General features: G+C 43.1%; 1 protein-coding gene across 2 annotated transcripts in view; it reads right to left on the reverse strand.

Annotated features, from left to right (window-relative positions):
• Positions 1-26,559, reverse strand: part of IPO8 (importin 8) — a 47,146-nt gene extending 20,587 nt beyond the window's left edge. Inside the window, exons 1-17 of one of the 2 annotated variants that reach the window (XM_063134943.1) lie at positions 26,451-26,559; positions 21,157-21,238; positions 19,566-19,722; positions 18,595-18,753; positions 15,118-15,274; positions 13,798-13,887; positions 13,501-13,595; positions 10,954-11,038; positions 9,737-9,871; positions 7,258-7,357; positions 6,439-6,515; positions 5,406-5,522; positions 3,862-3,948; positions 3,063-3,228; positions 1,554-1,714; positions 531-656; positions 37-103 (exon numbers count right to left, since the gene is read on the reverse strand). In XM_063134943.1, coding sequence (XP_062991013.1) covers positions 37-103; positions 531-656; positions 1,554-1,714; positions 3,063-3,228; positions 3,862-3,948; positions 5,406-5,522; positions 6,439-6,515; positions 7,258-7,357; positions 9,737-9,871; positions 10,954-11,038; positions 13,501-13,595; positions 13,798-13,887; positions 15,118-15,274; positions 18,595-18,753; positions 19,566-19,722; positions 21,157-21,238; positions 26,451-26,534 — 1,945 coding nt within the window. In that variant the 5' untranslated portion in view covers positions 26,535-26,559. Of the gene's footprint in view, positions 1-36; positions 104-530; positions 657-1,553; positions 1,715-3,062; positions 3,229-3,861; positions 3,952-5,405; positions 5,523-6,438; positions 6,516-7,257; positions 7,358-9,736; positions 9,872-10,953; positions 11,039-13,500; positions 13,596-13,797; positions 13,888-15,117; positions 15,275-18,594; positions 18,754-19,565; positions 19,723-21,156; positions 21,239-26,450 lie in introns of both variants that reach the window. The other variant, XM_063134942.1, reaches the window with a different exon arrangement.
• Positions 26,560-27,057: the final 498 nt, after the last annotated feature.

A 27,057-nucleotide genomic window follows, 5' to 3' on the forward strand; every position in this document is an offset into this window, starting at 1 on the left:
TATAAGAGACTGGTTTTTTTTTTTAAAAAAAAATACCTATTACGTGCTTTTGCAGGACAAGACCAATGATCTGTAAGCAAATGCTCTCCAACTGCTGGGTTATCTGGAAGAAAAGAAAGAGACTGTTTATTTGAAGTTTTCAGACTAAAGTAACAGATGCTTTTGCTTAAATGAGCAGTTTCTCTAAAGCAAAAACCTTTCCACAAAGTTTTATTTATTTATTAGATTTGAATACTGCCCAACTGGCAAATGCCCTCGGGGAGGTTTGCAATAATAAAACCAAAGAACAGTAGCAGCAGCAAGAAAGTAACAAAAATACAATATTAAACATTAAAAACATTTAAAAATATTTAAGACATTGAAAACATCGAGGAGCCAGCAGTAGAATTAATAATCAAGCTTACATAACTAAAAGTATTCAGTTTAAAATTGCTAGTTGAAAACTGCATACAAAGGGCTTGTGTGGTCCGTAAGGCCCACAGTGCCACCTGTAGGCCTGCATGGCTTTAAAGTGATGGGAGAAGGCTCACCTCCTTGTGGTCTTGCACTACAGTAAGGATTGTGTCAATGGTGTGCAGGATTCCCATAGCCATAACAGTTTTATCTTCCATTTCTTCATATTCTTCACTTTGAAGAACTCTGCCAAATATTTCTGCCTAAGGAAATCAAAAACACAAAACATTGGAGAACCAACATGCTCTTGATGTGAGCTACAAACTCCTCTAACATAAACTTGGCAGCTTGGAGCTCATGAATTGATGATGATGATGATGATGCCATCAACACACGCGCCATTTTGTAATCTCAATTGGTCCCTCCTCCTATAGGTTTACAGAAATGTAAAGTTTAACAGCAGGCAGGGAAAAGGGGGTGGGGGAAGAGACAAGGGAGGAATGGGTGAAAATGCAATTATATGTACTTAAGACATAGTTGCAGTTGTATCAAGGGATTCATATACGAGATGGGTTTGTAATCGATGAGATTAAGCTAACTGAAAAGCAAGTAAATGGCTGAAGAAGTGATGCGGAGATAAGGAGGAAATCCAGATTTGAGTATTTTGGGAGATTTTGAGGGCCAGTTAAATTTTTAAAAAGCAAAATAAAACAGTCATAGTCACAAGGACATGGGCAGTTTAGAGAAGATGTTTAACTTGTATCGATTAGCCTCTCTTAAAATAAGAATACCCCATTCATTATGCTGAAATGGGTCAAAAAAGACTACCTGTACAAAAGACAACTCCCAAAATTTTGTCACACATGAACATGAAATGCTCTCTGGACCATACTTGAAAATGGGCTAGTTCTTCCCTTCACCACAGATACTGGGATCATCAGGGGAGGTAGAGGTCCTAGCTCATCCCTTTTCCTTTTTTCCATATATGTAAATGGTAGCCTTTCTGTCCTAAGAGGAAAATTACGTCCAGGAAGACTGTATCACACTATTTTTCTAAACAAGTAGACTAGCCCTCAGTAACCATAAATAGTTCAAACAAAATAATCAAGAACCGAAACGTCAGAGGTCTTCCTCTGAAACAGAGACCTGCCATCTCTTACCAGGTGCTGCGTCATTTCAACAGCGATTGTCGCCACTTCCTGGCTGTATTCACAGATCAGCTTCTGGATTACGTTGGTGAGATCGTCATTCTCTGTTTCCCGAACAACACGCAGCAGCTCCTGCATAACAGGCCTGATGTAGGGCTTAACGTACTCCTTTGCTAGAGAGGCACACACAGAAACAACATACAGCAAAAAAAAAAAAAATGTCCAAAAAGATCAAAGGAGTCAGTTCTGACAACATCTGCTTGTCTGAATGAAGATGCAGGAATCTCTTGACCATTACGCTTCTTGGTTAAAATGCTTTTATCTTCTGTAATGATGTCCCATATGTCTACATGCCTGCCTGCTTCCTCTTCCTGAACCACTTTACTGGTGTGGACAGGAAAGGTATGTTTAAAAGCTGAAATGACGGAAACTAAAAGACTCTTTGAGGAACTGCAATCTTTCACCAGGGAGAAACACCCATCTTCCAAATCCCTTGTCCATAGAATCTGCAACAGCCTTGCTTTAGCAAGCCACCAGAGCATTACTGATATTTGCAGTCATTGCACCAATCCCTACCTTCATCTCAGACCTATTTGCATGGCTAGCACTCAACATACATGGCCACTTAAATAAGGGTTAAACTACTGAAAATGACGGTCAAGGATGAATGCATGTGGTCAAAATAACCAAGGTCAGTAACAACTAACGCTCAGCCTACTTTTATGGCCACGTTGTGTTGTGTATTTGGGGACTACGAAATAGACATATGGTACGTTCATATGGTACGTTCATTTGGAAGGGTGCACACATGTAGAAATACATGGGTTTTTTAAAAAGAGACCCAGGAGTATGAGATCAGTCTTTTCATGATAGCGGGAATGATTGCTAGTGGAACAGGAAAGTAACGCAGGCTAGTGGAACCCAAGAAACTACTGCTTCCATAATGGGAAAAGTCAGAAGAACCCCCTTTCGCAACCTCAGTTGACTTATCCCATTCTGGAAGCAGCAGTTTCACGTAGTTTCTTGAGTTGTGCCAATATGCACTACTTTCCCATTGTGGATAATCCATAGCAGACAACATCCACATACACTCACCCATCCTGCTGCAGGCCAAAGCCTTTCCAGCTGAGCAAATGTGACACGACCGTTGTTGTTCCCACTAGCGCAGCGGCTGTATTGGATACAGTGCTGTGTGTGCATTTTATGCTCTAGTGTCTATACTACAATCATAATTAGCATCATTAAAAGAGAGATTTCAACACATATACCAAATTACGTACTACGCCCATTCTAACCTACTCTAATATAAACATAACAAGTTTTTTTAATTCTAAAACACATAAAAACTAAGTGCTGTACTATATTCAAAGGGGCAATTCCTGTCTGCAGGCTTATATACTCTAAATGATATAGTCAGAGAGAGGAAGAAACAAAAGGAAAAGCAAGGCTGGAGGCCTTAATTTAAGATAGGTTTTCAAGCATATTTTAAAACTGTGAAGCGAAGTGACATGAAAATCAAACCTTGTTCCTGATGGCTTATTAAGGATTGAAGGGCTATGGCAGCTTCTACTTTGACAGGCATTTCCTTGTCATCAATTAGACTCTTCTTTGTCAGCTCAACAGCATTCCTTAGATTAAGTTCATTGTGGAATCTCAAAGTACTGAATGAATGAAGAGTCCAACAGGACTGTAGCAGAAGAAGAAAACAAATCAGGCCCTATCAAAGTTTGGTTATTATTTATAGAATGAACAGTGTGCTAGCAGTTCTCGATTAATTTAATGCATACCTTGCCTTATGGCCACTGAGGTTGCTTACACAGCAGAATTACATACACACCCACCCAATTAAAACCCATAACACAAACACACACACACACACACACACCATAGCCAAGATCCAATAGCTCAGTGTGATAGAGCACATGCTTTGTATGCAGAAGGTCCCAGGTTCGATCCCCAGTTTCTCCAAGTAGGGCAAGGAAAGAATTCTGCCCGAAACCCTATGTTCCTCAGTGGTCATTTGACCTTCAGGAGAGACTTTGAGAGGAAGCATGGGGGACTGCAAGTGGGGATTGAAAGGCCCAGTGTGTCCCTTTGAATTTCAGCCATAAAACACCAAAGTAAACAACTAAGATCAACTGCAAAATGGGTCAGTGTAAAACAACAGCCTGACGCCATCTCAGCCCATTAACCCAAGCCTTCTGCAAACAACCAGGTTTAAATCAACCCCTCCTACAAATGGTAAGAGAGGGCATGCTCTCTGACTGATGTTCAGAAGAACAAGTCACCACCAAATGACGTACTTGTTCTGGTCACTTACTCTTGCTCTCAAGTACCCCAGGTTCGACATAAACAATGGAAAGACGTGATTCTGTAGCATCAGCTCCATTTGATCCTTGAATACGCTCTTCTGGCGGGAATGAAGAACAATCCCCCCCCCCAAATAAGTTAAGCTTCCATTGTAATATAAAGTAACACTAAAATATTTCTTAAGATTTAACTCCTCTGGAATAATTGCATAAACACAAACCAAAACTGGCCTCTAACTTTTAATTCCATTTTAAAGAAAACATTCTGTTATAATACATGCCCAATAAGACACAGACATGCACAAATCTTGAATAGAAACCAGCCTATCAACAAATGGACCTAATATATTTCACCACTCAGGCACAAAGTGACACATTACAGTGGGGTGTGGCTGCTGCTATGATCCCAAAGCAAGTGACACCTGCAAGAGGAGCTGGTTGGAGAGACTGAATAGGTACACACACCTTGGAATGTGTACCTGTAAGGCACATGCACCCAGAAGTGGAAATTTGCTAAGGAAATTCATTCGGAGTTCTACTGGAATTTACAACTGCAACATGACCCGAAGACTTCAGTTACCTATATCAGAACCTGCCACAGGACATATGACTGTGCCAAAAGTGTGGTTTAAAGCCTGTGTTTGGGAGTACTGTAAGGTATGGGCTAGTCTGTACAATGCAAGCTACAGGTTAAAAATGTAACATTTGAAGTAGCCTTAAGTGTCAAGCTTAAAAGGGTTGAACTCAATCTTTTCCTCCCTCCTGCAGCCCCCCCATCGGTACCCGAAACCTGCTCTGGAGAGTCCCCCAACCCTCTGGAGCAGATCTAGAGGGTCACTGGGGGAGGGAAAGTCTGTTCCACCAGAGGCTCCTTTCTGCTGGGAGAACCACACCACTGAATAAAACCCAGAGGCCTTCAGCAGGAGCTGGGTTAAGGCAGAGACTTAGTCGGCTTGGAGCAAGGGGCAGAATGCGTTGCTCAACCTGGAAGCTTTAATTACACCCTGCCCTAGCCTTTCTATCGCTACGAGGCTTCCTTAAAGTTCTTTCCTTTAGTGAGACCTGAATGGTGATGCACAGGCTGAATCGCATGCCAGCCCAACATCCCTCATGATCAAGACCTGCTGCAGTCTTTGGTCCTGACAACGTCAAGGAATTATTTCAACAGAAAGCCATGTTACATTTTGAGGAGAAAACATTTGGAGAGCTCTTGTGAAACACACCTGTTTATGAAGACAGCACAAAAATGGAATAAAAGAACAAGGATACCAAATTTTTAAGGAGACTTCAGGGCTAGTTAACCAGCTCCTGCGGTGCACAGATCTGTCATCAGAGATATACATGAAAGTGGAATAGAAGAACCAGGAGACATAGGTTTCAAATTAGAATTCCGGAGCGACTGAACCAACTCCTGCTGTACACAGAACTTTCTTCAAAGATCAACACATGCATTCTGGTTCTTGGATTAGGTTTTCATGTATCCTGAAACACAGCTAATATGCAAAACTATAGCTTTGGTAGCAAGGCTACATACTTCTTATGTTCATTCCTTTACCTTCAGCAAAATATCTGCTAGAGATCCTATCACATGTAATGCCCCATCTTTCTTCCTAGGGTCAATGTTGGGTTCAGTCAGGATCTGGTAGCAAAATGCCATCATTTTTGGTAACACCTAAACAGATCACACACACACACACACACACACACACACACACACACACCAGAAAATTAAAAACATGAGAAGTCACAAACATTGACATAATTACTATTAAGACTAGAATACAGTTGACTGCTTTGTTTTAAGGAATACATTTCATATAACATACATCTTAGCTTTCAACCTTTAACTCTCAAACCAGATTCTTCTCCAGAGAGGAGGAAAGATCAGTGATCAAGCAAACGACAAAAGTCTTGGAAAGCCTTTGCCCAATTTAAAAAAAAGTGGGGAAAAACCAGGAAATCCAAGAAACAAACTTGGGCATCTGAATATAAGAGGAGTCTTTACCCATCTCAGCAGATGATTCAAAGGGGCGTAGAAAGAGGGAATTATTATGTAAACCGCCCAGAGAGCTTTGGCTATTGGGCAGTATAAAAATGCAATACATAAATAATTATAACTGTTTTTGTTGAAGCAATCTTGAAATACTACATGGTGCTCAGTGTTAGCGTAGTTAACGAAAAGTTCTTACTATGATTATCAATAACAATAATATGTTTTTTAAAAAATTAATTAAGCAGCATAGAAAAACTATACTAAACTATGAGACAACTGAGTAGCAATCTGTAGTGGCTAGGATTTTAGACCATGTAGACCTGAGTTCTAATCCCTGCTCAGCCACAAAACTTGCTGGATTCCCTTGGGGCAGTTGTTAGCCCTTAGCCTAAACTTGTTCACAGGGCTGATTGCAAGGTGGGGAGGGAACAGATCATGAGCTCCACTCCTGGGGTGAAGGGCATGGGAAAGAAATGTAATGAATAATACTTTTTTAAAAAGCAGAGGGAGACAAATACAAGCGCTGAAATAGCCTTTAAGGAACAGGAGAAGCAAAACTACGCAAACCTTGTTTTGACAGAATTATAAGAAGTACCTCTTTTCGCTTTTTTGCTGCTGTATACAGAAGCATCTGAGCTGCTATAGTAGGGGATGCATAATCCTCGAACACATCTTAAAAGGGTCCCAGAAAAGGAAAAGAAAGGAGTGTCTGTTACTAAAAGATCTTTAATGAGAACATTTTGACAAATCATTTCAAAACTAACCAAGGAAGGACAACCGACACAGCAAGTAACTTTCTGACCGACAGCTCAAGAACTTCCAAAAGAGCCTGGAAAATAAGGCTTTTGCCTTATCGGTGTGCCGTTGCTGTGCAGAAAATGTCTCATGAAGCTTTGGTAATGCATGTACGAGAGAGACCACGTTGGAGGCTCTCTTGAGGGTTACTTGTCAAGGCAATGCTGTGCCACTGGCATATAAAAGTAATGGCGACATATCCACCTCTCACATGTGCTGTGCACAAGTAGCAACCATGCCAGTAAAGGAGAGGTAAGAACCAGGTTTGAATCTCATTCGAGAGAGCATGGTTGCTAAAAATAGGGTGCGATGTGGAAGCTACTATTGGGAATAAACAGCTTACAGCAAATCCCCTACTCTCTCTTTTTGTTCTCTCCCCTTTTAGTTTTTTTTCCTCATTTTTAAATTTTTATCCTTCTCTACCCTCATAGTTCATGGGGTGTTTTTTTTTTTTTTTAGGAAGTAGCTGCTTCTGGAGTGGATTAGACAGAAAACCCAAGAAACATCCTCCGTTCAATCTGGAATTTTCTTTTTCTTCTGTCATATCTTTCTTTGTTACAAAGTCTAAATAGTAATAGCAGTGGCAGCAAGGGCATCTATCCAAAGCACAGGTATTTACCAAATTTCATGCGGATGTACTCATAGGGGTCCTCTTGCCAGAGCTCTTCATCCTCATCTTTATAACACATCAGAGAGAAGATCACTTCTTCACACAAAGTCTTATGAAAAGAGCAGAGAGAAGTTTATTCAACATCGCAAATAATTCACCCCAACAAAGCATCATAATAGTCAATACACGGTGCTGTTCAGTAGCTACCGAATGTGGTAGCCAGTGGGAGTTTCCCCTATGGCAGGAATAGGCAGCCCTTCAGGCCTGTGGGAACATTTGGCGATTTAAGTAACCGTTGTGAGCACCACCACAAAATTACTGTTATGGGAGACACAAGTAGCCTGCTCAAATGTGAACAAGGCAGAGGTGAGGGCTGGAACATTTTTGAACCCGTGGTTTTCAGTGCCTTTTTTCTTTTTCACCTTCTTTTTTCCTTGGAGGCTGGGTGTGCTGCAATTGGACTGCAGCAGCCCACTGTCTTCACTTCCTAAGAATGTGAGCCCCATCAAATAGCCCAGGGGCATGAAGATGGCAGCAGTTGGAGGCCCTCACTTTGCTTAGATGTGTGCCCAGCTGCCAGCAAGAAAATGTGTTAATTAAAAGAAGAAGAAAAAGTGGGAGGGCTAGGGCACTTGACGGGTGAAGAAAGGTGTCTGGGGGCGCACTGGTGCCCATGAGCACCCCATTGTTTACCCATGCAAAATGGCCTCCAGGATATCTCCCAGTTCCTTCTCCCATTATGCATCTCAGCCACTTTCTCCTGAGTTGAGACATAAGCAAAAGGTTTTGTTCTTTCCCAACTCAGTGTGAACAGCAATCAAGGTTCTGTTAAACTTCTCCACTTCTGCACCTCAACTGTGCACTCCTGTTTCAGAGTCAGACTGAGCCATGAAGGTATGTGCTGGATGAACTCTGCCAAGACCATTGTTGCTACTCAAGGTGGGGAAGAAGGGATTACAGGAATCCTTTCTCTGTGCAAGAGAGTTAGACACAGGGCACAGTTCAACATATGGCTCTTGATAAAACAGAGCAGTACTGTATGAGAAGATCCTGTACTCCAATCAGAAACGTAAAAGGTATTTTTCCCACTCTCACTAGACTGACCTAAACTGACAGGTACAAGCAGAAGCAAGCCAGTCTAGGACAACTAACAACTAACCGATTGCCATGGTTATTTCTGCAGCAATTTTAAAGTGCTAAGTGCTTCAGGAAACATAATTACTGGTGGCTGCATAATGCATCCCATGTAATAGCTCTCTAGTTAGCATTTTCCCCCATTCTACAGTTGGAAACCCAAGGATGAAAGAGGAAATACTTTACAACATGGGTTCCTTAAATGTAATGCTTTCTTCCAAAGGTGTGCTTCAGAAATTATCCATGTAGAAAAACACCCTTGGAAAAGGTTTTGATAAAAGGCCAGCACCAAGGTGAAAATGCACGAAGAGAGAAAGAGAGACCCGGTTTAGATAATCAAACAACGCATATGCAAGTGAGCTGGTTCCTGCCTGCTTTTAGAAACAACTCAGGATCATGCCCTTCCCGGGTTATCATGATGTCTGAATCTGGAACTCGGTGTTGTTTAGGGTTCAAACAACCCAGAGTTAACTCAACAATCACCCATGGTTTGGTGTTGGGTTAACTCTGTGTTGTTTAACCCATAAATAACCCAGAGTTTCTGGGTCTGCACAACATAAAAACAAGGAAACGCCAAGTCAGAGGCAGCTCACTCGTCCCTGGCAATTTCTGGGTTAAACATCCCAGGAATTGCAGCATGCTATGCGAACTGAGTTGGAGAGGCAAGCATACACGTGGCGCCAAATGAGAATTACTCTTCAAGAATCATAAAACCCCAATAATTGACAATAAAAATATTTTTGGGTAATAAATCCTGTTTGTAGTTTTCCCCCAGAAGAGTAAAACAAAGTTCCTTTCTCAAAAAAAATTGGGGGGGGAGGGGGATTTTTATCCTACAAAGCAATCTTCTCCAACCTGGTGCCCTCCAAAAGTGTTAGATTGCAAGTCCCAGCATGCCCCAGCCAGAAGGAATGTTGGCTTGAACTGGGTTAAAAGAGGACCCTGCTAAAGATGGGAGATGACTGTTTTAGAGTGGATGTAGATTGGACAATGCTTATAGTAGGACATAATTTTCCCCACCCCCATCTCCCTCACACACTGGGGCTGTTCTCATCTCATGACAGCCCACCACAGCTTAATTTACCTGCAAGGGCTGTTGTGTTGTGCTAAGTGCCCAGCATGCCAGGTTGTACAAACCTAGGAGACAGGCGTTTGCATGCCAGGCCATACCACAGCAAACCGGGCACCATGCAAAACTAGCACCTGTAGGAACCTGGAAAAATGCAACAGCCACCACAGGTAAATTAAGCCATGGTGGGCTGTCATATTGTGTGAACCAACTCAGTTCATCACTCACACACTTGAAATCCTCAGTATTTGCATACGGCAACAAATTATTATTTTCTACCCTTACCTGCATATGTGGTTTCATCTGCTTCCAGGTTATACAGTGATGAACCCCTTGGTTCAGGTAGTTTAATGTTTGCTGAAGGACCCGTGGAGCAACATAGTCATTATGCCTGTATTGGTCCAAGATTTTTAGGAGTACCTAAAGGGAAAAGAACACATGTCAGATTGTGTTTGAAAAACCCTGCTTTTAATGAGCACATTGTGACGTGCCTAGAGCACCTTGAAGCAGAGAATTAGCTACTAAAAGCTCTGCTAGGATCAGAATTCAACATTAAGTTGGTAAATCAGGCATGCCAAGGTATTAAGACAAATTTGCACTATCACTTTCAGAAGAAAGCGAAGTTGATCACATTATTATTATTATTAGCTAACAAGCTGATGTGATAAAAAAGAGAGATTTTGGTGTTGCTATTATCTCACTGATAAAGTAAGGTGAAATATTCAAGCCCTCTAAGAATGAGAAGCAGTTGGATCAATACTATGCTGCTACTGATAAGGAAACAAAAGGTTTTACATCACCAGTTTCCCTGAACATACAGTCCCGGACTAATACCTTGGTACTTATAGGCAATTTTTACTATAATACATCCAATTAGTTAAATTCAGGACCAGTAACTGGAAGGCCTGGGCCAAATCCAATCCCCTGAGGAGCATCAGGTTGTCAACTCAGAGGTGAGAGAGGCGTAAGTGGTGGCTATGGCAATAGAACATTCTGGCCATCCACTTGTAGAGTTTCGGAGTGCACACTGACCCACTCTTCTATCCTGTTCTCAAAGTGATAGTCCTGGCAATAAGGATCTAAATATTAAATGTGTAAAAGGCTTATGCCAGGACAGCACAGACCACCTTCAATTCCCCAAAAGGTATCCTCGTAAAGAGTTTCATAGAAGGTGGCCGGTCATCTCTCACACCATTCGCCCAGGCTCCTGGGCTGCACCTGCTATTCTTTCCCTTCTGTTATAGAGACCCACCGCCCCTAAGAAAGGGAACAAATCCCTTATGCTGGGATGCTACACAAAGGACAGGTTAAAATGACTGCAGCAGAACAGCCTTCCCCAACCTGGTTCCGTCCAGACGTTGCTGGACTACAACTCCCAGCTTTCCTGACCACTGGCCATGCTGGCTGGGGCTGATGGAAGTTGGAAGTTCAAAACGTCTGGCGGGCATCAGGCTGCTGCAGAGCCATCATGCTACTCTATAAAACAAATGGCAAATCTTTACCTGTTGGATTCCCACAGCATAGGTTTTCAAGAAGAACTCAGAAAATTCAAAATATTCTTTTGTAACATTCCCAGGGCTACCATACCTTTAAGAAAAAATCCAAAGCACAAGTAGGTAAACATAAGGCTAGTGTGTACGAAAGCTACCAAAGTAGACTTCATACTAAAGGGAGATACATGCAACTGAATCTTTTTGTATGTATTATTCAATGTCCTCATACACCTTTCTAATATTCACTCAAAGTAATGGTATTCAATTTATGAGAAAAGGGATGCTGAGCCCAATCAAACTTACCCTGTTCTTTGGAAGAAAGCTGGCTGATGAGATAATGTTGGAACATTAATACATGTGCTAAGAACATGGGCTGCAAGATACCCAGAAGAGAAGAAATTCCTAGATCCCCATTATGCAGCTGTTAAATGTGCAAGAGAGCATCTACTGGTAAGAAGTTCAGAATCAAATGCTGGGATATTGCAACCATCCATTAGCTGCTGATGAGAGCCGGAATAGTGTCATGGCTTAAGAGTCCGAGTTTGTATCAGAAAGTCTCAGCACTAATGTCACCTCCCTCATGTGCTCACTAGGTGGCCTGAGGCAAGCTACCATCCTCTGTAGGTGGGTGATACAACCAACCAACCTTACTTGGTTGTTGTAAGGATTACAACAATGTATGAGAAGTGCTTTGTATACTCTAAAGCTCTCTCTTTCTATATTATTATTATTATTCATGGTTGTGAGAGAAGCTGTTTCAGGCAATGCCACCCGCTGACAAGGAAAAATCTAAGGAAACCATGACAACCATCTGTCAGGTAGGCTTTAAGGTGGATTCCTGCATTGAGCAGGGGGTTGGACTCGATGGCCTTATAGGCCCCTTCCAACTCTGCTATTCTATGATTCTATGAGCTGGAATGATGTAGGGTTGCTCCTTTGAGCATCATTTGTTCATCATGGATATCGGACACAATAAACACACTTACTGCAACTCCCCCCTCCCCCAGCTAGCTATGCACAGACATAATAACTTGCCTAATGTTGGGTGCAGAAGGCTGCTCTTCTAGCTAAAAGAATGGTACATCAGAGATGGAACAATATCAACCAACCAGAACAGGCCCGCACAGGTTGTGACTCGCCCACCAAGTCAAATACAGTTTACTAACCAAGTACAGTGGCTTGCCAGACCCGCCGATTCCCAGGCAATCAGCAAAATAGGGGGTGATTGTCCCTGCTGGGCCACCATACATGGCTCATGGGAGACAAGTTCTCATGCCTGCCCTAGTGGCAGCCAAAAGAGCCACTCTAGTTGCAGGTTGAGAAAACAACACATTAAAAAGATATGCAATGAAGAGCTTCAGAAAAAATTGTCAAATGCCCTCAGAATACATGAACAGAAGTATCACAAAGAACATCTGGGCCTTGTTTGGACATAATGCTAAAAACTACACTTGGTTTAGTGTTAAGAAAATGAGCCACAGCAAGCCTTAGGCTCCCACACCCCCTTCCCACACAGCTGCAGCTTGTCATGATGTCCGGTGCTGAACAAACTGTATTTAATCTTAACTATGATGTGCTGAAACAAGCCAACTTCAAACCATAATTCAGGGATGGGAAAGTTTCCCTCCCTCAGGGATTGAATTCCCTTGGGGCAAACATGTCAGAGGTTGCTTGCCAGTAGTAAGTATGGTCAGAGTCAAAAGTGGGCATGATCACCCAAGATACATTCACTCACTCACAACTACCCCCATCCACCCTCTCTCTCACTTACTCCCAAATACAATTGCACTGGGGAAAACCTTCCCATTCACCCCAATAGTGTTCCCCCCCCACTGCCCGCCAATGCAAAGGGCAGACACTGATCAGGACCCTGGTGGGGGGGGGGGGGGCTCGTCCTGCTGTGGTCCAGATCAGGCTCCTGAACCTACAGTTTGCATTGAAATGAACGGCAACTTTTTTTTGCAATGCAAAAGGTTAAAGCCTTCCTATTGCCTTACCAAGGTCCTGATCCAGATCCAGCCCCCAGTGCCTGCAATTTGCTGCTTCTCTAATCTGGCTGGGAAGCAATAAAAGCCTCTTTCTCCATAACCAGTATGGAAGTCAAGGAGGATGGGGTAGGGCCATTGATGGGAATCCTCCAATCCTTGCCATAATTTATGAAGTTGGCTTGTTTTAACAATCTATAGTTACAATTCCCCAGTTTGTCCAGTTTTGGATTTCACAACAAACTGTGGTTAATCTAAAACAGAAGCATACTCTTCTGAACTCTTCCCTGTGGTTGCTCAGAGGAGAGGAGTGCAGGTGTAATGCTACCATCCAAACATAGCTGGAGTCTGCTGATTCCCTAACTTTTTCTATTCTCTCCCCACACTATCTTCCACTTTCTCTTGTCCTCTCTTGTCACTCTGTCCTCATTTTATGAGCAAGGAAAAGAAATAAGAGGGGAAAGATAACCTTTTTTTTAAAATTAAAGATACGGAAAAGTTATTAATATGTAAATTTAGAAGTGATAAAAATAGAATTTAGGAGTTCTGCTTTTTATTGTCAGCATATTACCTTTCGAATAGGCGAGCAACAATTCGTAAAGCCCACTTCTTGCATTTCCACCATACCAGCTCTGGCCTATCATCTTCATCAATCTGCAGAGTCTCCTAATTAAAGGGAAAAGTTTTCAGCCAGTGTGTCTACAAATGAACATGCAACATTAACAAAGCATGATGATGATGATGATGATGATAATAATAATTCATACCCTGTTCTAACACATGTTATAACAAATAGTAAAAAAAAAAAACCTATCATGCTGACAATGGGCTTTTTTATAACAAATTCTTAAGCTTGCATAAACCTTACTGGTGGGACACTTCTGTCTATGACTGTCCGGAAAATCTCCATCCACTGAGTCATGGTTTGATTATTCACCAGCTGAAGTGGCAGCGCATACTGGAATTAAAGAAAGAAAAGAAAGAAAAAGAGGATGTCATTTAGGGTATTGCTCTGTTTCCACGATGTATTATTTACAATCCCTGCCAGAAATTATTCCCTGTTTTTATTGAAGAAAATAGTTACCTAGGGAGTTCCCTAGGGAGGTTGTGGGCTCTCCCACACTAGAGGCCTTCAAGAGGCAGCTGGACAACCATCTGTCGGGGATGCTTTAGGGTGGATTCCTGCATTGAGCAGGGGGTTGGACTAGATGGCCTTGTAGGACCCTTCCAACTCTGCTATTCTATGATTCTATGATTACACTATGAATAGGAAAGTGCTTTCTCTGTGTTGAAATTTTAGGGATTTGTTTCTTTGAATTAGTTACACAGGGCAATACAGAAGTAGCAGGGCGGGGTAGAAGAGAAAGTTGTTATTGTGAAACTCGGAAAAGCCTTTTGCTTTAAGTTATGACACAGCAAAGCTTTTGTATCATTTTGGCAAGATTAGATAATACAGTAAATTTGTGCTTATAAAACAAAGCATCCCAAGTTTCCATTTAAGTAGAAGCTACACAAATGAGACCTGAAATTGCCCACCACATCATATTACTTTCCATACCATGGTCTAGAAACCTTGTGGACATCCTGTCAATTCATCCCAAGGATGGAAACAATGTGTAAGAGTCTCCAGGAAGCCCATCACAGCTGCCTAGGCCAAAAAAGCTGTGCATGATATGCTGTTCTGCCCAGCATCACACAGAAAATCACAGCGGGAGAGCCCAAAGGACCCCAATGCGTTCTCTATTTGTGTGCCTTACCCCTTGCTATGAATCAAGTTCTTAAGTCTCCAGGTACATATAAAGCAGGGCTGAAAAGGGATTGACCCAAGCTCAGAATAAAAATTCAGTTGTGCTTCACATTAAGGAAAAAATTGAAGGTAGATTATTTGGGCCCTGCTCCTCAACAACACCCAAGAGATCACCCCTTCCTTCTGATGGAGAAATGAAGATAATGTCATTATAAATAGCAAAGGCATAAAAATGCCCATTCTAGAAGTATTTACATAATAAGGCATTAAGCCTCATTTTAGCAATTTTCTTTACTCTGATGCTGTTAAGTAATCCTAAGTACACACAGGGAAAGTAGTGAACCTTAAAATCAATGAAACTTCTGGAGTATGCATGCGTAGGATAGAGGTCTAGGTGCTTACCCTCCTTTCTGGAATTCCTCATACTACAATTGCTCATACCTGAACAAGTGCATAGAAAATTTTTAAGATCTGCTTCTGAAGGAGAACTGAGTAATGTGAGTTGTCAGGAAGTAGATGGATCATCTGCTGCTGAATCCGAGGCAAGAATATCTGCATTGCAGCGATGAGGGGATCACGCTCCTCGGCTTTCTTGTACCTGCAGAAGCAGTCAGATTCAGAAAGAGTCAGGGAGAAAAGTGTGGCTCCTCTCCTAATTACCCTACATGCTTAGGAAAAAATGAGATGTTGCCCTTTTGTCATCCACCCCTTTCTTTCATCACTGCAGGACAGCCCAGGGCACAGAGATCCTTTAACCAAGAGGTCCAGAACAAAGGGAGAAAAAGCTAAGCTATGTTAACCTCCTTACCGTAGAGCCAGTTTTATAAATTTCTCAGCACACCAGCACATAACAGAGAAGCCATAACTTACACAACCATACAGTAAGTCTCAAGTAATCTGTGTGCACATCAGCCATACGTGAAGAGCCAGTGTGGTGTAGTGGCTAGAATTTGTCGTGACCTGCATTCTATCAACTATGAGGCTTTTTCTCAGTCTTTAGCCTCCTCTCTTCCTTCTGTCTACACAGCCATCTCCTTGGACTCAGCCGTCTCCTCCTTTAACTCCTCCTTATCTTCAACTCTTGATAATCTTGCTCCATCTACAACTCGGATAGTTCGCCCCTCTCAACCCCAACCGTGGCTCACCTCTTTCCTCCGCTACCTTCGCTCTTGTTCCCGGGCAGCCGAACGCCTGTGGCGTAAGACCAAGGACTGGGCGGACTTTGTCCACTACAAATTTGTTCTCTCCTCTTTCTCTTCTGCCATTTCACTGGCCAAACAGCAGCACTACTCAACGTTGATCCAGTCAAATGCTAAGCACCCTCAGCGGCTCTTCGCGTCCTTCAATTCTCTTCTGAAGCCTAATCCACCATCTCTCCCCGCCTCTCTGTCTGCCAATGACTTTGCCTCTTTCTTCAATGCTAAAATCCAAACTATACGCTCCGATCTGGCCAGCTCTGCTCCGCTTCCAGCTCCTGTCCCTCACCTGTCAGTTCCTCCTGCAACTCTCTCGGCGTTCCCTTCGGTCTCAGCTGATGAACTGTCTAAAATACTGCGCTCGTCGAAGCCTTCCACTTGTTCCCGTGATCCGATTCCCTCTCGCGTCTTTATTAATCTTATCCCCGCTATCCTCCCATCCTTGCTTCACATCATTAATTCTTCTCTGTCCTCTGGTTCATTTCCTTCTGCTTTTAAACATGCTACAGTCTCTCCCATTCTCAAAAAACCCACTCTTGATCGACTATCCCTGTCTAACTACCGACCTGTCTCTCTCTTGCCCTTTGTCTCAAAGATCCTGGAACGTCTGGTCTACTCTCGTTGTCTTGACTTTCTCTCTAATAACTCTGCTCTGGATCCCTTTCAATCTGGCTTCCGTCCTTTGCATTCCACTGAAACAGCCCTTACCAAGATCACCAATGATCTTCTTACTGCCAAGTCTAAAGGCCATTATTCCGTTCTTATTCTCCTTGATCTAACCGCAGCCTTTGACACGGTTGATCACGATCTTCTCTTAGATTCCCTCCATGACCTTGGACTCTGTGACTCTGTCTATAACTGGTTCGCCTCCTATCTAGAGGGTCGCTCTTTCAGCGTGTTGGCTAACGGCAGCTCGTCCTCCTCTTTTCCCCTTTCAGTTGGGGTTCCGCAAGGCTCGGTGCTTGGCCCGTTGTTCTCTCTATACATGCTGCCCTTGGGTAAGCTTATTCAATCTCACGGCCTCCAATATCACCTGTATGCCGATGATACACAATTATATCTCTCATCTCCGGAACTTTCTCCAGATGTTCACGATCGTATCTCGGCATGTCTTTCAGATATCTCAGCCTGGCTGCTTCATCGTCGTTTGAAACTTAACATGGCAAAGACTGAATTGCTTGTTTTTCCTCCTAAACCTTCTCCTCACCTCTCATTCTCTCTTACTGTCAACGATGTCACGCTTACTCCGGTCAAGGAAGCTCGTAGTCTTGGCTTTATATTTGACTCCTCGCTCTCCTTTACTCCTCACATCGAGGCAGTAGCTAAATCCTGTCGTTTCTTCCTGTATAATATTGCCAGGATTCGACCATTTTTGTCTGTCTCTTCTGCCAAGACTCTCGTTCACGCACTGGTTATCTCTTGGTTGGACTACTGCAACCTTCTTCTCTCTGGCCTTCCTTCGTCTCACATCAGTCCGCTGGTCTCTGTCCACCACTCTGCCGCTAAGATCATCTTCTTGGCCCGCCGCTCTGACCAGGTCACTCCACTTCTGAAATCTCTTCATTGGCTTCCAATTCACTCCAGAATCCAATATAAACTTCTCCTGCTGACCTTCAAAGCTCTTCACGGTCTAGCTCCTGCCTATCTCTCCTCTCTCATCTCACACTATCGCCCCGCTCGGGCTCTCCGCTCCTCTGATGCCATGCTTCTCGCCTGCCCAAGGACCTCCACTTCCCTTACTCGGCTTCGTCCTTTTTCTTCTGCTGCCCCTTACACCTGGAACGCTCTTCCAGAACACTTGAGAACTACAAACTCAATCACTGCTTTTAAAACTCAGCTAAAAACTTTTCTTTTCCCTATAGCCTTCAAATATTGAGTTTGTTCTGACTCTATACTGTTAGCTTCACCCTACACGGTGCCTGTTTACACTTCCCTGTGCCTGTTTGCATTCTCCTTCCCTCTTTATTGTTTACTACAACTTATTAGATTGTAAGCCTATGTGGCAGGGTCTTGCTATTTACTGTGTTATCTGTACAGCACCATGTACATTGATGGTGCTATATAAATAATAATAATAATAATAATAATAATAATAATAATAATAATAATAATAATAGAATTTGAGACTAGGAGTTGGGAGATCTGGTCCTGCTTGGCCATGGAAACTTAACTTTGGGCCAGTTACAGACCCTCAGCCCAATCTACCTCACAGGGTTGTTGTTGTGAGGATAACAATGGAGAGGAAGAGGAGGATTATGTAAGCTGCCTTGGGTTCCTCAGAGGGAAAAAGGCAGGGTATAAATGTAATAAATAAATAAAATGATTGAGTCACCCATTACATGGGGTCTCTCATTAATTGAGTAATCAAACCCTTCACTCCTTATCTAGAGAAAAGCAGGAGTCTCTCTTCCTAAGACGCCAATACAGGCAGAAATGGGAAATTGTGTGCTTCCAAGGAGGCATGCGTGGACTATTCATACTGCCCTTACCTCGCCTACAGTAAGAATTGCTCCCCAGCCAAGATGCTTTCTTTTGAGAAAAGAGATGAATTCCTCTCTTTATCTGCGCACGCACACACACACGCACACCTTTGAGAATAATGAAGCGATTACTGCAAGGATCCAGGCAAGGCAAATGGAGGGTGCATGAGAAGTATTCTCCAGACATTGCCTCTTATATGAGCTGCTGGGGAAGGGACCTTCCTTGATGAAGATGCACTTACTCATAGGTCTTCACTAGTTGGTACAGGCATAGCAGACTTCCAAGCCAGCTCCCGCTATTTGGAGCCTGCAAGTAATAGCCTATCTTGTCCACAACTGCTGTCCAGTGTCCTGGGAAGTCATGCTTGATTATAGCACGGAGGCACATTGTCAGCTGGGCCCTGAAAAGATTAGGGAGGGATGAAGGTAAGGGAGGGGGCAGTTAGAGGGAGAGAGAGAGAAGAATCAACAACTGATAAGAGGTTCTGGTAAAGAGTTTTGGAAGCAAATTCATTTTAATTTATTTTCAGAAACCAGGAATGAAGTTGGTTCTTTAATAAATGCTACCAGCTAACCCCTCCCCCCACCAATATGACAAATATCAGAAACCTCTGAAAAGACAAAGACAGGAGAAGGGAAGAGATGCAGAGTAATTAACTATGTAGCAAGATATTATTGCTGCCTTCTTCAAATCATTCCTCAAATAGAAAAAAACCCTGCATTCCGGAGCCAACCATCTTGGCTGGGGAATGCTGTGAGTTGTATGATTTTTCCCCTTTTTTCTAAACATGCACAAGATTGCACCCCAAATAGCTTTCCAATGTCCTCATCTTCATCTGAGAAACAAACCTCCCTTGATGTTGCAGGACAAGAGGCATATCTTATTAGCTTTATTTACCCTTTTTTCATTAGCCTTACTCTCTGCAATTCTCCATATAGACATTCACACAGAATATTTCAGCCATCTAGCTCAGAAACAGTTCTCCCATTTAAGAATGATTTCAGAAGTGACTCCTGCGCTTTTAGCTCACTTTCCATTATCCTTTTGAACCTGTTTCCACCAGGAAAACCTTGGTTTTCAAAGGAAAATTATGCAGAGTAAAAAATCTATGCAAAGTAGTCAGATCTGCATAATTTATTCCAAGTGGAAGAATTTGTTTTCCCTGGTGCAAAATTCAGGAATTTCTGGTGCATGTTGCCAAGCCTGTCATACCTCACTAAATCTGGAGAGCGAATAATTCCTTCCACAATGTTGTCCCGAATCTGTTGCCGATCATTTTCATGAATGTTAAATGGAAATATCACTTCTCCGGGTGGCAGCTCCCGATCTGGCCAATACTGCGTCACCATGTTCTTCAAGTAAATAGCAGCTGAATTGGAAGAAGAAAAACAACAATCCTGAGTCCTGCCATAGTCGCACATGAGGAGCTGCTTAAAAAAAAACAATTTTTAAAGCAAAAGTGATCTGTCATGGGAGTCCCAATCCGGGATCTTAACAAGCACGCACTTGCAATTCAACAGCTGTATGAAACTGGGAGTCCATTCACATGCCGCTCCATTACAACTGCGCAGTCACACATGGCTGTGGCAGGTGTGCAAATACCACAGCTACATGGGGTTCACTGCATGGGTTTTTCCAGCCGATTGCCAAGTCTCTTTCCTGGCGGACATGGCAAGCAAGCATGGAAGACCCATCTATTTATATTGCAGCCATACTGAACTATACCACAAATGAAAAAGCTCCCGAGCAGCTGTGGATGTGCACACACAGGGAAACTGCCAGATCCTTTGACGGTACCATTCTTATAACTGCTCTTGAGCATATGAAGAGGAACAGTGCTGGAGTCTCAAGAGTATACTCCTTTTAGTCATGCAGTAAGAGCTTTTTATTTGAGCCATCTTCTAGTGGCTAGGGCAAAGTTGGGAAATGATGAGGTTCTAGTAAAAAAAGAGAAAAGCAACAACTACCCCATTACACTCCACTTGAATGGGTATTTTTCTTCTGCAAGATGGAAGGGACTAGAAATTGAAACATAGAAAGTATGCCAAGTAACCAAATGTATGTTTCACAGTGTGAAGTTTACACTTTATGACAGTAGTTTGACACTGTAAAGGCTGGCCTTCTTGGGTAGACATGAACAGTTGCTAAGAGAGAAATGCATTCTCCTGTAACCCTGGCAATGTGTTCAGAGACTGGGACAGAAAGGACAAGACAGAGGCTGTATGTCATGGTCCCAATACCAGTAGAAGAACACAAGATGGCAAGAAAGCATGAGAAGCAGCTGCGTTCTCCACTGGCTTCACAGATCTACTTTCTCACAATGTTACACTGCTGGAGGCAATGCTGTCATGTTTAAAAGCCAAGTACAATCCAACTCAAACAACTGTTTTAACTTCTTACTCTGCTGTGCTCAGAAATGTACTGCCATAGACGCTACAATGGCCACTAACTTAGGCGCCTTTTAAAAAGGCTTAGACAGGTTCATGGAGGATTGCTCTATCAATGGCTATTAGCAATAATAACCAATAATGGAACCTACACATTCAGAGTCAGTGTACCTTGGATTGCAATATGCCAGGGCTAAACAACAACAGGGTACGTCTCTCTCCAAAATGTCCTGTGCGTGACCTTCCTTTGGACTAATCTAACAAGGTAGTTCTTTGGTTTGTTAATTGACATTCAGGCTTCACTAGCCAAGAGCAACAAGCAATCAAAGTAAGATACAGTAACTGAATTAGGATAAGTGTGATCAGCAACCTAAACATAATACACAAAACCAAGTTTCAGAGGTAGTTTAGCTCACCTGCCTGCCGGACTGGAAATTCCACTTGATCAGAAATAATTATTTGTAGCAGACTAGGAGCAAAGTTGATGATCTTGTAGGACTGAAATATATACAAAAGGTTAATCACCAAAACACCAAATTGAAAAAAAGTTAAAAGATAGCATTGCCATGAATGAGGGGGTCTTTCCTCCCAAATCTGACGTACTCCTGCAACGTTAAGCACTTTTAGGTTAACTCTCTCCTATTGAACAGTGGCTCAGTTAGATGCCACAGCTTTTGTTCTGCCCTTGGATTCAGTAGTAGTTTTGAAAAGGGTGTATGTGCTTGAGTGTTTTTAAAGGAACTGGGAAATAAGAATGATACTTCCACCTCCAATGAATTAGCAATGGCAACACTCCTAATAGCAAGATACTGGTTTCAGAAAGATCACTCTACAATTGAGATGAATGAGGTACGTTAGGATACTCACTTTCTGTATTCATTTTATGCAACGCAGTTTTAAGGCACTTAGATTTCTTGCAAACTGAAACATTGTGCGTCTGTGCTTTTAAAATTCTTTCCCCTTCTATTTGTTAAATTATGTATAATACGTAAGCTGTAACAGGAAACATTGTGCTGACTTTTATATACTTGGGGGTGGGGGAATTAAAACAATTGGAGGAAGTTAAAAAAAAGTTGCCTCAGTCGCAGCCTTTCTAGTGGAAGTTTCCAGTTGCCCCTGCCCTTTCTGGTATCACAAAAATGAACCAAACAACAGGGCTCGAGAAAGCTCTGCAATGTGATTGAGGTTCTAAGTGAAAAAAGAAAAAAGGATGCCAGATGCAAAATGCAGAATCATGGAACATTAAAACCAGGCAAACAAGCAGCCCTGTGTGCTAGGCTTTTTCTCCCCAGTCAGCAGCAAATTCAAACCTTACTAGGTCTCATACTGAATGACTGCCTCTGGTGTATCCAATTTTAATTTGAACCTAATCCACTAGGGTTGGAGAGTAATTATATAAGACAGCATTCCTCAACTTGGCCCCCTCCAAATGTGTTGGACTGCAACTGCCACAATTCCCAACCAACACCGGTCATGCAGGCTAGGAATTGTGGGAGTTGTAGTCCAACACATCTGGAGTGCACTTGGTTGGGAAAGGCTGTAACATCATCTGCTGGTCACTCTCTTTTTCACCTTCCTCAACAACTTTCATAATTTAAATACACTCTCCACAGGAGGTGGATGGCTTTTGACTTAACGTGGCTGACTGGGTTGCCTTCACAGGCCCTTCTGGTTCAACCACAGCTCACTGCTCAAATACTGCCGGGTGCTACTGCACCAGCCACTCAGCAATAAGCAAGATGTACATGAACATGAAGGAAATCTGAGACCTGGTACCAACAGATCAGCACCAGTCACTCCTGGACAGCACCTCATACAGTCTGTAGCTGTTGCCCTCTGGGCATGCAGTATATAATTTATCATACGTTCTCTGCAACTACATGGGCTACACAACCGAAAGGAAAGCGGACATTATTGGGCTTTCACCAAGAACCCAAAAGTTAAGAAAAGGTACCCGAGGGACTAAGATTTCACAACGAAAGGGGTACTATTCAAATGATAAAACTGAAGCACTAGAACTGTAATATAGTCAAAGGGGTGCATTTCATCCCATACTTAAGTCTACAGACATGCAACCTGAATTCCATATGCTTCAGCATCACTCTCATATTGATTTACTAGGATCTGCTAGAAGGCTTTGAAGACTTCATTCAGCAATTGACAGTTAATTGTTTTAGTATGTCAACAGCAAAAACAAAAATGTAACTGATCTGATTCTCTTTTAAGAAACATCCTTTCCAGTTCACTCTGGATACATGCCAGCAACCCTTCCATTATGGGTGCTATATTATATATATTAAAAAGCCAAAGTTATGGTATGGGGCCTTATGGATTAAGAACAGGATTCCGTCTGGATCAAAATGAAGCTCCCCTCTGTTTTCTTCCCCCAGTTTCAGCTTTTGTTTGAACAGAGATATGGACTCTGAAGCAAAGCAAGGAAGAGGATGCAATACCAGAGTACTCAGTTTCCTCTCTCCACAGGCAACTGGGACAGCTTGTGTGTGCATGCAACCAATTCTAGTGCATGTGCGAGGGAGTGTGTTATTAAGCGCCATGGGGCTCAAACTAGGAGCTCTGGTTCCGGGAACTATCAGGACTGCTGTCAGACACCCAGGATGGTATCAAAGTATCACAGAACCATCCTGGTCCTGAAAATCAGATACCAGAAACTTAATACCAAACCACTATCTGATATAAATCATCCAGATCAGCTACATTCCTTCATTCTGGGCAACTTGTTTCTGAAGAAGGCTATCAGCTGACCAACAGTTTGCCTCCCTCCCCATCCGAGGAACCTATCAACCTTCAGCTTTTAGCATCTCACATGTTCAAAACAATGTTAATCTATCTTCAACAGGTAACAGGCCAGGAGAAAAAATTGAAAATCCAACCTTTTTAAAAATTTGAAATTCTTTGGCATCACCTGTCCACAGTGTTGTGTTTAGTTTTCAGATTCCTAGATGCTGCCCAGCAAACCCGACAACACTTTCCAAGATCCAGTTTGTCCATTATTTATTTGATACACCAAAATTTTGGGAATATTTTAATACTTGTTTGATTTTAAATGAATTATCATCTAATCTTATTTTGCCCTTGTTTAGGATCTGCTGGTTGATGACAGCTTTATTTATTATTGCATTTATATCCCACTTTTTTTCCTCCAAGGAACCCAAGGTGGCGTACATAACCCTCCTCCTCTCCATTTTATCCTCACAACAACCCTGTGAGGTGGGTTGGGCTGAGGGTCTGTGACTGGCCCAAAGTAACCAAGTAGGTTTCCATGGCTAAGTGGGGACTAGAACCCAGATCTCCAGACTCCCCGTCCGACACTTTAGCCACTACACCACCTGGCTCTTATCATTTGTCTTTAATGAAGACCAAAAATTACAGACACAACACAGAATGCAGCAACGTAACAAAGAAAGTGGCATTCCAGCTATCTCAGGAAAATGCAATGCATCACAAGTATTGGTGCATGTAATAGACAGCAGGGAGAAAACAAAATGTTATTGATATAGTATCTGAAGGTTTTTGCTTTCACTTTCGTTGTGTGAATCAGTGCCAAATGAACATCTGAAGTATTTTTAGTATTCAACAGCCAATAGCTTTCAGAGCCAGTATGTATGTAACTGCCGTGTATTAATATATATATTTTACATTGAGAAAGTCATAAATAAAGCTTTTTGCCTAAATGAACTACAGACTGACTTGCTGTTAAGTTCTTGGATCTTTCATTTGGAGTATAAAAAAATGAATGCTGGCAGCACTAGAATTCTTGGATCATTGGGAGCATCCTGGTTCCAAGCCAAAGTTCACAGACCTTCCATTCCCTATCGTGTATCATAGCTCTGATGTTTTATGGCATGACTTTCTGAAAAGATTACCACAAAATGTGTTGACTCATAACTGAATGGTGATTTTGGTACATCTGGATTTTATATCCAAATTGAATGACTGTCACTCACGCTGTTGCTTACTACTTGTTCTGCTTATCATGGGATTATGAGCTAACGTATTGTAATTCAATATACTGTATATATGATGATTCCTTAAAGTGATGTGTTCTCATTTAACTAAGATTACTGTTTGATAACCTATGGTAGTTACTTACAATTAATCTTCAAGACACTAAAATCCAAGAGGGAAGGCAGGGAAGAAGGCAACTTGTAGGAACTTTACTGTATCAAATAATTATCTTTTTAACAAGGGGCTACATTAGGTCCTCGCATTAATGCAGCCACTATATTTTTCTCTTTGAAATATTTCACAAATTCCAGAGAAGAAATCAATTTGAAAGAATTTTGCCAAGATGTTGCTATTTTAAAGGGCTGTTAAATTAGAAACCCCAACAGAGCCCCAGCAATAGTGAAAAAGTTAACCAGCCCATAATCTCAAAAGACATCCACAACCTTCAAAACTAGGAAACCTCATTAGCCAAACACATTTTAGAAAAGTGAATTGCAATTTCACAGGGATAGCCATGCTAGTCTGTTACAGCAAACAAGCTAATCTGTTACAGCAAACAAGCAAATACATACACACAGAAGAATTTCCTGGAGGCATGAACTGTTTGAAAGTAGAGCAGACAGTAGAGCAGAAGAGCTGAAGATGGCCAACTCTCCTTTAGAGGTTTTAAGCACAAACTAAATAGCCATCTACCACTGACATTCTAGAAGAAGATTACCTGCACTACTAGGAGGTTGGGCTAAATGACCTTTGAGGTCCCTCCTTAACACTAAGATTCTACACACACACACATACCTGTAAAAAAAAATTGTGTGTGTGGCACCTCACAAACTAAGACATATTATAGCATATACTTCCGTGGGTTAGAATCCACTTCACTAGGTTTCCACAGACTGGGATGGGCAACTTGTGGCCCTCCAGATGTTTTAGCCTAAGCTACAATTCTCATCCCCCCTAACATAGGAAGCTGCCCTGTGGGTCCATCTAGCTCAGTACTGTCGACACTGACTGGCAGCGGCTCTTCAGAGTTTCGGGCAGGATTTTCTTTGCCCTACCTGGAGATGTTGGTGATTGAACCTGGGACCTTCTGCATATTTGTATGCACGTGCTCTGTCACGGAGCTACAGCCCCTCACCCTTGGCTATGCTGACTAGGGCTGGTGGGAGTTGCAAGCCAAGACGTCTGGAAGGCTCCCAGCTGCCCACCTCTGCCTTAGACTCTGCTCCACCGAAGCTTATGCTGTAAAAACGCTGTTTTGGACGGTGCAACAGACCAACACGGCCGGAGTCCCGTGTGGCACCGTGAAGGCTAACAGATTTTCAGGGAGACCCAAAGATGCTCTGGTGAACTGAGTGGCCCGTGGCCTGCAAAAGCCACCTTGAGGCTGTCCGCCAGGGCGACCCTCTCTCCATCGCGAGCTCGCGTTTTTTAAATAATTTTTAGGTGCGTGCGTCCTGACAGGATTCCCCTCAGAGGACACAAAGGGGCCACCGTCCGCCAGACGGAGAGGCAGAACGGGAGCCCCGGGGGCGGGGATGGGGCAGCCAAAGGCAACGCTTAGAAGGGAGGGAAGGGAAGGGAGCGCCCAGGCAAGCCCCCCACCCGCCGACCCCCGAGGAGGGAACAAAGCCCCTTCTCCTCAGACGAGGCCCTGCGAGGGAAAGAAGCGGATCCCGGAAGTTTCCTTCCCCGCGACCCCGGCGGGCTTGGGGAAGGGTCGGCCCGGAGGCTGCGCTCTTCTCACCTGGTTCAGCTCATTCTCGGCCGCGAGGCGCAGCTTCGGGTCGATGGTGCCCTTGAGCGCCTGGATGATCCTGTTGGGATCCATGTCCTTTCCCTGGCGAGGCGGTAGGAGCGGGGAACCGAGAAGAGGAGCCACCACCGCTGCACCCTCCCCAACTCGCTTCTCCCCCGTTTGCTTATACAGGAGCCATTCACCGGTTTACGACAGCGCGGCTGTCGCGAAGCAGCTGCTTTACGGCGCTGGGCACGGCCGGCGCCATATTGTTGTACGGAAGAAAAGCGAGCCGCTTCTTCCAAGCAAGGCACGCGGGGAGAGGCGTCGCCTTCTCTGCACGTGGCCTGAGAGCCGGAGGCGGCCATGGGTCGGTACGGGCGCCGTCCGCTCGGGCATTTTTAGCTGATTTAGCAAAAGAGGGGGGGGGATGGGAAAAGGCTGATTCTACATGGCGAGGCGATCACTCTTTGCTGATGTCTGCTGCAGCTCAAGGAAACGTTGGTAATAATAATAATTTACCCAGCAGTTTGGGTGTCTTGGTGGCAGCACGGTAGGAGGGCTATCGGGCTTTCTGCGGGCATCTCTATATAGCTCGACGATCGTAGTACATAAC

This window comes from Elgaria multicarinata, chromosome 9, assembly GCF_023053635.1.
Source record: "Elgaria multicarinata webbii isolate HBS135686 ecotype San Diego chromosome 9, rElgMul1.1.pri, whole genome shotgun sequence".
Taxonomy (NCBI): Eukaryota; Metazoa; Chordata; class Lepidosauria; order Squamata; family Anguidae; genus Elgaria; species Elgaria multicarinata.